The sequence below is a fragment of the Carcharhinus amblyrhynchos genome, chromosome 27 (assembly GCF_965287045.1).
Source record: "Carcharhinus amblyrhynchos chromosome 27, sCarAmb.v2.hapA, whole genome shotgun sequence".
Taxonomy (NCBI): domain Eukaryota; kingdom Metazoa; phylum Chordata; class Chondrichthyes; order Carcharhiniformes; family Carcharhinidae; genus Carcharhinus; species Carcharhinus amblyrhynchos.
The window spans coordinates 40,388,030-40,399,125 of NC_137350.1; the positions used below are offsets into that span (position 1 = coordinate 40,388,030).

The 11,096-nt window shown below is 43.7% G+C and overlaps 1 protein-coding gene across 3 annotated transcripts in view; it reads left to right on the forward strand.

Annotated features, from left to right (window-relative positions):
• The window catches only part of smarce1 (SWI/SNF related BAF chromatin remodeling complex subunit E1), a 71,259-nt gene extending 60,505 nt beyond the window's left edge, over positions 1-10,754 (forward strand). For all 3 annotated transcript variants that reach the window (XM_080213312.1, XM_080213311.1, XM_080213313.1), the window contains one exon: positions 6,998-10,754. In XM_080213312.1, coding sequence (XP_080069438.1) covers positions 6,998-7,209 — 212 coding nt within the window. In that variant the 3' untranslated portion in view covers positions 7,210-10,754. The remainder of the gene's footprint in view (positions 1-6,997) is intronic.
• Positions 10,755-11,096: the final 342 nt, after the last annotated feature.

Sequence of the window (11,096 nt, forward strand, 5' to 3'; positions counted from 1 at the left end):
GATCTGTCGTGGCTCAGTTCCACATTCCCGCCCTCTCCCCATAACCCTTAATCCCTTCGCTTATCAAAAACCCATCAATCCACGTCTTAAAAATATGTAGCAAGGCAGCCTCCACCACTTCAACGGGCAGAGAATTCCAGAGATTCACCACCCTTTGAGTGAAGAAGTTCCTCCTCAACTCCGTTCTAAACCGCCCCCCCTTTATCTTGAGGCTGTGCCCCCTAGTCCTACTGTCCTTTCTGAGCGGGAAGAGTCTCTCCACCTCTATCCTATCCATCCCATTCATCATCTTATATGTCTCAGTGAGATCTCCCCTCATTCTTCTAAACTCTAACGAGTACAAGCCTAGTTTATTCAGCCTCTCCTCATAGCTCAACCCCCTCAACTCCGGTATCAGCCTAGTAAACCTCCTCTGCACTCCCTTCAAGGCCAAAATATCCTTGCGTAAGTGCGGCGACCAAAACTACACACAGTACTCCAGCTGCGGCCTCATCAGTGCCCTATACAGCCGCAGCAAGACCTCCCTACTTTTCTATTCAATCCCCCTCACTATGAAGGCCAGCATCCCATTCGCTTTCCTGACCACCTGCAGGCTGGGTTTTTGCGACTCATGCACAAGGACCCCGAGGTCCCTCTGCACCGTCGCCTGCTGCAGTTTTTCGCCACGTAAGTAATAGTCCTTCCTACCAAAGTGGACCACCTCGCACTTGCCAACATTAAATTCCATTTGCCAGTTCCTGGCCCATTCGCCCAGCCTATCTAGACCCTTCTGCAGACTCTCCACACCCTCCGCGCAATTTGCCGTTCCACCAATCTTGGTGTCATCTGCAAATTTCGACACCATACACTCGGTTCCCTCCTCCAGATCATCTATATAAATGGTAAATAGCTGAGGCCCCAGCACCGACCCCTGGGGTACTCCACTAGTCACCAACTGCCAATCTGAATAGCACCCATTGACCCCCACTCTCTGTCTCTTATTTGACAACCAATCCTCTATCCACACTAACACCCTACCCCCAACTCCATGCCCCCTTACCTTCTGCAATAACCTCTTGTGAGGTACCCTCCTCCAGATCATCTATATAAATGGTAAATAGCTGAGGCCCGAGCACCGACCCCTGGGGCACTCCACTAGTCACCAACCGCCAATCCAAATAGCACCCATTAACCCTCCTATTTGACAACCAATCCTCTATCCACGCTAACACCCTACCCCCAACTCCATGTGCCCTTACCTTCTGCAATAACCTCTTGTGAGGTACCTTGTCAAATGCCTTCTGAAAATCAAGAAAGACCACATCCACCGGCTCTCCTCTATCCACCGCCCTAGACACATCCTCATAGAACTCCAATAAGTTTGTCAGACACGACTTCCCCTTAACGAAACCATGCTGCGTCTGCTCTATCAAGCAATTCCCCTCAAGATGCCTCGCTATTTCCTCCTTGATGACGGATTCTAACATTTTACCTACAACAGACGTTAAACTAACCAGCCTATAATTCCCTGCCTTTTGCCTGCCACCCTTCTTAAACAATGGCGTAACATTAGTCGTTTTCCAATCTTCCGGCACTTCCCCGGAATCCAGCCACGTTTGGAAAATAACTACCAAGGCATCCACTATCATCTCCGCCATTTCTTTCAGAACCCTTGGATGCATTCCATCCGGTCCTGGGGACTTGTCCACAACCAGTCCCTCCAGTCTGTCGAGCCTACATGGCCTACAGCAGGAGAGAGAGAGAGCTCGGAATGTCCAATCATACAGACTTGAGGTTGTTAAATTTATGTTGCATTAATCATGCTACAAACTGGACTTCCACTGGCACTCGATATGCAGCTACCATTATTTCTGACTCTGTCTACCCACATCACTAGTGTGCTGTCTCCATAGCCTGGCTATACGCTCCTTCTAATTTCAGGATTGAAAATTTCAGTTCAGTTACTGCATGTATTGCTTCAGTTTTGCCCATGCTCTGTAAATGGCTTCATAGTTTTCTGTGTGTACTTTCTGTATTTTTTTTCCCTAACATACAGCCTTTTATTCCAACATGTTGTACATTTTTAGTTTTGTACATGATAGAAACAGGTGCCAAAATGTTTTCCTTTGGTTTACTGGCTGTGCTGCATTTGATCACTTGATGCCCAGTTCTTCCTTTTTGGGAGAAGTGATTGAGTTGGGGTAGGATTCTGACGATCGTCTTACCCCTAAGGCTGTGCACTGTAGACTAAATGATTCTAATTGTTGGGTGTGGTACAGGTTGAAGTTGTGTGACTACATTCTGTAAGTAACTAGAGATGCCACTTTCGGGTGCAGCAATATCCTTCTGGCAATGTATTTTTTTTGAAAAGAAAGGGTGATTTTCTTGCTCGTCTGTCAGAAATACTTCGTGCATGTATCTGAATGCCTCAGTGACTAACTTGAATGTTGTTTTCCATGGATCTTATCACTAATCTCTTAAAGCTGAAAGAAAATTCTGTTTTAACCACGACCTCGATTTGAAGTCTGAGTCAGATGTACCCTATTCGATGTTTAAGATGAATACATTCTCAAAGTCAATCCCAAGACACATTCAAAGCCTGAAATATGAGTAAAGAGTAGGAGTTGGCCATTTGATGCCTTGAACCTACACTGCCATTTAATAAGGTCATGGGTGATCTGACAGTAATTTCATCTGCATCCCACCTCTCCTCCCGCACGCCCCCCCCCCCACTCCAAATAACCAATCACCCCAACAATCTATCCACGTCTTGCCTTAAAAATATTCAAGGACTGTGCTTTCACCGTCTTTTGAAGAGATTCGAAGACTCATGATCTTTTAAGTGGAAAAAGTTCACTTTGTCTTTGTTTTAAATGAGCGATCTCTTATTTTTAAACAGCGACCCCCTAGTTCTGGATTCTCCCACAAGGAACCCATCCTCTCCACATCCACCCTGTCAATACTCTTCAGGATCTTAAAGTTTCAAGTTGCCCTTTACTCTTCTAAGCTCCAATGGATACAAGTCTAGCTTGTCCAACCTTTCCTTGAAAAACAACCTGCCTATCCAGGTGTTAGTCTGATAAACCTCCTCTGAACTGGCTTCCAACACATTTACATACTTCCTTAAATAATGTGACCAGTACTGTACACAATACTCCAGATTTTCTCCACTAGTGCTATGTATAACTAATGCATAACCTCCATACTTTTGTATTTAATTTCCCTAGCAATAAATGATAATGTTCTATTAGCTTTCCTAATTACTTGGTGTATCTGCGTTCTAGCCTTTTGCATTTCATGTATGAGAACAGCCCGATCCCTCTGCATTTCAGAGCTCTATGATCTCTCACCATTTAGGCAGTTTGCTTCTCTTTAATTATTCCTGCCACAATGGACAATTTCCCACACCATTCTCTCAGATCTGTCAAATCTTTGTCCGGTCATTTAACCTACCTGTTATTTGTGTCTCCTTTTATATCCTCTTCGTAACTTAGTTTCCTACCTATCTTTGTGTTATTTGGCAACCATCCCATCATCCAAGTCATTTATATAAATTGTAAAATGTTGAGGTCCCAGCACTGATCCCTGTGGCACACCACTCATTACATCTTGTTGATCTGAAAAAGACCCATTTATGTCTACACTCTGCTTCCTGTTAGTCTAGGGAAGTAGGACTCTGTGGTTGAATTATTGGGTGACCAATAGCTTGAATCTAGGAAGGGGGAAGATTGGAGCTGTTGCGATGACATGTCTTGGAATATGTCAGCTAGAGTTGGCAGTCCTATTCGGTAGATTTGGTCAGCTGCCGGGTATTTACGGGAAGGAAGATGAAATTTCCCAGATATTCACCCCCAGACCCAGTTTGTATTCAACAAAAAGGGAAAAATCGAAAGCTGAGACATTTGAACTATTACTGGGAAATTAACAGGACTTCAGAATAAAATGAAAAGCTGTAACTGCCCTAGCAGAACCGGCATTTCTGGGCACCCTGTTGATGTTGCAAAGCTAAAAACTGAGCAGAGCATTTGGATTATTTTTGTAGCAAATAGCCACCATCAACACTGTCCAGCCACATGCCTTCATTCAGTGCTGTGAACTGTTATGAAAAGTTCACAGATGGCTACAGTGGCCAGCCGTGCCTGAAATAGAAATGTGAGCAGTCTGTGTGAGAGAGCTAAACTCGATTCTGTGTCTGACCAACTCTCCTGTGCATTATATTGGAGCAGCAACATCATGAAACTCCCATATACCTTCTCATAATGGCTTGTTTGTCATAGAGTGGTGCACAGAAGCCGTTCAGCCCATTGAGTCTGTGTTGGCTCTTCGAAGAGCAGTCCAGTTAGTTCTGCCTCCCTACTCTTTCACCAATATAACTGAAGCATAACATCCTTACTTTCATATTCAATTCCTCGCTTAATAAAGCCACTCACGTGATGAAGGAGCAGCACTCCGAAAGCTCGTGATACTAGATAAACCTGTTGGACTTTAACCTGCTGTTGTGAGACTTCTTACTGTCTCATAATAAAGGACAGCATTTCATGAGTATTTTTCATTATCTGCTGTATTTCCGTTCTAAACAACAGATAATAAATGAAAACACAAAATGCTGGATAAATCCTGGTCTGGCAACACCCATGGAAAGAGAAACAGAGTTAGCATTTTGAGTCTGTATGACTCTTCTACAGAACCACAGAATCTGTAGTGTAGAAGAATCATACAGATGTGAAACATTAACTCTGTTTCTCTCTCCACAGATGCTGCCAGACCTGGACTCTGTTTTCATTTCAGATTTCCAGCAATCACAGTATTTTGCTTAAAGCTCAGTTTAATTGATGCTTCTGGATAAAGTTTAAAGTTTTTTGATTAATGTCACAAGTAGGCTTACATTAACACTGCAATGAAGTTACTGTAGATGAGTCCTAGTTAAGCATAGAATGCTAGTGTTAACCACAAACCACCCTCCTGAGTGTGAGCAGGATTTCCCAGTCTGTTGACAGGTGTGTTTTTTTAAATTCTTGCTGCTCCTTTTCATCTGCAATTTCACATTGTCATTTGTCATGTTGCCATAGACATTAGATGAGCTCATTCTTATACAATATGTGTACTGAACTTTCCTGTTTGCTATTGGGGTGGAAGGGGAAAGGCCTCTGTTGCAGTATTTAATTAGCTGCTCTGTCACTGGAATTTGTTCAAGTTTTACTCTGTGTATTTGTGATTCAGGCTTTTAAATCACTCTCACCTGTTCAGTAATGGTAACTGCACGAAGTACAGAGAGGATTGAACTCTCTCAGAATAGAATCCTACAGTGCAGAAGGAGGCCATTCGACCCACTGCACTGACCACAATCCCACTCAAGCCCTATCCCCATAACCCCATATATTTACCCTAGTAGTACCCCTGACACATAAGGGGCAATTTATCATGGCCACTCAACCTGATCACATCTTTAGATTGTGGGGGGGGAAACGAGAGCACCTGGAGAAAACCCATGCAGACAAGGGAAGAACATGCAGCTCCACACAGACAATGAACCAAGCCGGGAATTGAACCCAGGTCCCTGGTGCTGTGAGGCCACGGTGCTAACCTCTGTGCCACCATGCCACCCCCAGGTGAATTGGTTTGAGCATGCCTGTAAAGTGCTGCATCATCTTGATCTGATTCATAACGAAACCTGATGATTTACCTACTCCAGAATACTTTTAATGGATTTTAGAAATACCCTTATGGAATGGGAACAAAAGAACCACGTGTTGGCAAGTCATCGATCGACTTTCTAAGGATGGTACGTGCAATCAATCTGCTGCCCCAAGTCAGTCATTCAGAATTGAGTAGCAAAGCAGCTAAAAGTTATTTTGTCCTCTTCATGTTTGGCCTACTTCTAGCCAGGTGCATGATAACTGGACTACCTTCTTCTACATGTGGTTTGTATACAGGATGTATCGTACTGCCCAATCCCCATGGTGCTCCCCAACCACCCTGATCCCTGGCATGCTGGAGTTAGGATGCTGTAAACACTGACAGTCCCTCTTCAGTGCCTCTAAGTTAATGAGATGGAGGAACATTCAACCAAGGGATTTTCTTGTTCACTTTGGCAGCTTACACTGTTCCACTCGCTCTGTCGTGAAATGACAGGCAATTAGGAGTGACACCACTAAAATTCTAATCTCCAACCACATTTTGGCTGGAAAGTTTAGAATTGTGAGTGACATCTTTGCTGAATACTAGAGCTTTTACCCCTGAATCTGGAGATTGTGTGTTGAGCACATGGTTTAGTGTGCCACTTTAATGCAGTCCTGTTGGCGTCAATAACCTATTAAACAGCAAGCACAAGCACAGCCAGTCCTGTTTTTTTTAAGATTTGCAGCTCTATGGCACCTTTTCAGGTCCTTAGGAAAAGCTAAAGGGCTTTAAAACGTGGTGTGGTGACTGTTCAGTAGGGAATTGCAGCAGCAAACTTACGTTAAGCGAGGCCTCATGAGGAGCTTCAAGATGGCATTCTTTTCAGCTGGCTGTGAAAGTTCCATTGCTTTGTTTTGAAGTTTGTTTTTGCATTTAGACTATTAATCCAGAAACCCAGCTAATGTTCTTGGGATCCAGGTTTGAATCCCGCCACGACAGCTGACGGAATTTGAATTTAATAAAAAATATCTGGAATTAAGAATCTACTGATGACCGTGAAACTATTGTCGATTGTCAGATAAACCCATCTGGTTCACTAATGTCCTTTAAGGAAGGAAATCTGCCATCCTTAACTGGCCTGGCCTACATTAACTCCAGAGCTGCAGCAATACAGTTGACTTTCAAGTACCCTCCAAGGGTGACTAGGGATGAACAATAAATACTGGTCAGCCAGCAACGCCCATGTCCCATGAATGAATAAAAAAGAAAATTCAGTTGAGTGTGTTTTATGATGGGGCTGAAGATGGTGCTTTAGATTTCCCTGTGGCAACCGGGGGGTGGGGGGGGCCGGGGGGTGGGGGGGGGGAGCGATGGTTAAAACCTGTTTTCTTATTTACAGATGAGCCACGCAATGATGAAACACCAGAAACCCAACAGAGTAGTGAAGAGAGCACAGCAACTCCAGAAGACAAAGAAGGGTGTCAGGACACAACAGACAGCAGTGTGGAGCAAGGAGCAAGTGAGAGCACCTCTGGGACAGAGAGTAACAGTGCGTTGGCTGAGGAACCCATGCCAGAGCCTACACCAGAGAATGAAGACAAAAAAGAATGACTTCAACAAACGCACAAACTTTTCATTCCAGTTAGTTGTACTACTTGATTAGTATCGTACTCGTTTTTTATTCTACCTGTTTCTAAGTTAGAAGGATTTTCTTTTTACACATTTGTAGAAATGCCAGCATAATGGACTCCTTAAACACAACCAACAGCCCCGTGGCCAGTTTGCGATTCAGTGCTAAAAGATGGAGGTGAATAAATTTAAGGGGTTGATGAAAAGATACAAAAATTGAAAGGTACTGTATGCTCTACTTAAACCAGCTTGTTGGTCTCTGGTGCCTGTGAAAGGATATTTATTTTCCTCAATTGAAATAAACACGGCTCAGTGCCTGAATCACAAGGTCAAAGTGCAGAGGTTGCAGTTGTCAGTTTTGAGATTTATTTTCCCCTCTGATTTCCTGTGTATTTAATTTCCATGGATGATGTGTTAAAGAACTATGAGCATTACCTGAAAAGCATGATGGGCTGCACTCCCCTACCCACCTTTTTACAAGAATTTTCTGGACCTTTAAAAAGTTTACTACTTCCTGGCGTGAATGCAGTTGGTGTGCACCTTCCTAGAATTCATTCTGTGCCAGGTGGGACCTTGATAAGATGGCAGTTGTTCCAGGGGTGACTGCAAGTTCATTTGTAGTATGTGTTTGATTAATGCCCGCATTTCCTTGCAGCCTATGATGTAAAAGTATTGTCAACAGTGCCCTGTAATGACATATTGTGACCACAGAGCTGATAGTTCATGGAGCTGCAGCCTCCTGCCCTCAGCTGATGATGGAGAAGCAGTTTCACAAGGCCACAAATTGCTGGTCATACCCACCAAGCTGTAATTCTGTGCTGGGTGAACTTGTTTTGTGAAAGGAACATTTCTTTTTAAAGACCTCAGTTTTTGGGCCTCAGTAGTTGAAGTCTTGCTATGCCTTGGAAAGAGAAGCAAGCAAAGATGACAGTTCAGGTGGCTTCCCAGTGTGATTGATATCACTGTTGTCTTCTGCTGTACTATGACAAGTTACCTATTTTTTAAAAAAAAGTTCCCCACCACAATAAAAGAGAAGCTTATGGTAAAGGTTGTTGTGCAGACTTTGTGATCCTGTGATGCTTTATTGAGCAGTGTGTGGAAACTGTGCTGGGCTTCCTACTACAGAAAAGCAACACTGACTTGTATTTATTCGGCATCTTTTTCATCCTCGGGACATCTAAAAGAGTATCAAAGATTTGCAGGCAAGCACAGCAGCTATTTTGATGCATGGAAGACCCCAGAGGTATGAGGTCATTGGCCAATAAATCTGATTTGATGATGTTGAGACAGTAGCAATAGTACCATGGAGGGTTTGCATTCATCTGAGCAAGATGTAGGGTGGGGGGGACCGGGTTAACATCTGAAAAATGGCACCCCCAACAGTGCAGTACTCCCCACATCAATACACTCCAAGTTTCAACCTGGATCATGTGCTGAAGTTCTGGAATGAAACACAAGCCCTCTGACTCTGCAGTTACAGTTTATTTATTAGTTGCAAGTAGGCTTACATTAACACTGCAATGAAGTTACTGTGAAAATCCTCCAGTCGACACATTCTGACCAACACCTGTTCAGGTACATCAAGGGTGAATTTAATATGACCAATCCATTTGACCAGCGCATTTTTCAGATTGTGTGAAGAAATCTGAGCATCTGGAGAAAATCCACGCAGACACAGGGAGAACTTGCAGACTCCACCTGGACAATGATCCAAACCGGGAATCGAACCCAGGTCCCTGGAGCTGTGAGGCAGCAGTGCTAACCACAGTGCCACCATGTCACACCATGGCTCCATTGGCTCTGAGCCAATCTCTCACTGTTAATGAACTGTCTTGAAGACATAAGTAAAAGTTATCTAAGTGACTTTGTACGTTAGTTTTCACATGTACACTAATGACACCCTGTTCTACCTCACTCCCAATTCCTCCACTACTATTGAATTAAATCTGACATCCAGTACTGGATGAGCAGAAATTTCCTCATGTTAAATATTGGGAAGACTGAAGCTATTGTTTTTAGTTCCTGCTCAAAACTCTGTTCCCTGGGTATCAATTCTGATTTGATTTATTATTGTCAGATGTATTAACATACAGTGAAAAGTATTGTTTCTTGTGCACTATGCAGACAAAGCATACTGTGCATAGAAAAGAACATAAGAACATAAGAAATAGGAGCAGGAGTAGGCCATCTAGCCCTTCGAGCTTGCCCCGCCATTCAATAAGATCTTGGCTGATCTGTTGTGGCTCAGTTCCACATTCCCGCCCTCTCCCCATAACCCTTAATCCCCTCGCTTATCAAAAACCCATCAACCCGCGTCTGAAAAATATTTAGTGAGGCAGCCTCCACCACCTGAACGGGCAGAGAATCCCAGAGATTCACCACCCTTTGAGTGAAGAAGTTCTTCCTCAACTCCGTTCTAAACCGCACCCCCTTTATCTTGAGGCTGGAAAGGAGGGTATAGACTAGTGCTGCAGTCATAGCTAGGGTATAGAAAAAGCTCAGCTTAATATATGGTAGGACCATTCAAAACTCTAATGGCAGCAGGAAAGAAGCTGTTCTTGAGTCGGTTGGTATATGACTTCAGACTTTTGTATTTTTTTCCGAACGGAAGAATGTGGAAGAGGGAATGTCCGTGGTGATAGTGTTGGCTGCTTTTCTGAGGCAGCAGGAAGTGTAGACAGTCAGTGGGAGGGAGGCTGGTTTGCATAATGGGACTGGGCTTTGTTCATTATCCTTTGTAGTTTCTTGCTGTCTTGGGCAGAGCAGGAGCCATACCAAGCTGTGATACAACCAGAAAGAATGCTTTCTGTAGTGCATCTGTAAAAGTTGGTGAGAGTTGTAGCTGACATGCCAAATTTCCGTAGCCTCCTTAACTCTAGCGTCGGCATGGGGGGACCAGGACAGGTTGTTGATGACCTGAACATCTAAACACATGAAGCTCTTGACCGTTTCCACTTCATCCTTATTGATGTAGACGGTGGCATTTTCTCCACTATGCTCCTGAAGTCGGTGACTTTGTTTTGCTGATATTGAGGCTTGAACACCGGCTTGAGATTAAGCCAGTCTGTTCACCATCTTGGTCTCATGTTTTACTTGAGATCAGCTTCCGCCCTCGTATTTGTGCCCATTGCCATGTTTTGTGTATTTCTATCTGTAATGTCGCCCAACTCTGTTCCTGTCTTAGCTCATCTGCTGCTGGACCCCCCTCATTAGCGCTTTTGTTGTTAGCTGGATCTACACTGGTTGGTGAAATTAAAACTTAAGACACAGCAGGGTTTCTTTGGTTTCAAGAGTTTAGTGATTTAGTTCACAATCAACACTACCCTAAAACCACCCCCCACCCCCCAAGTCTACCAGTCATTCCCCTTTATATTATTTTGGGCTAACCAACTAAACCAGTAAATTAACAGGGCAACTTTAAAAGAGGAACTGTAACAACAAAACTTTTTCTATTTATAGCTGTATAAATACCTACCACTTGTTTAACCATGTATTTGCAATTAAACCTGAATGTAATTATTAAAACATTGACGTTTGTTATCTCTATCTTGGGCTGTCGCACTTCTGACTGGTTTCTCACATTCTCCTCTCGAAGCCTGAGGCTATTCAAGCTTTGCTGTCTATGTCTTAACTTGCAACAAATCGCATCTCCCCAATCACCACTCGCTGCATTCCTGAGCTGGTCAAGCAGTGTCTTGCCTTTTAAAATTCTCATCTTTGTTTTCAATCCTTCTGTGCTCTGTAATCTCCACCAATTCCACAAACGTCTGGGATATCTGCACTGTTCTGATTCTTAGCTCTTATGCATTCCCAGTTCATAGGTCATCATGGGGGGGGCAGTGGGGGATTGGTTCAGTTTGTCCAACGTG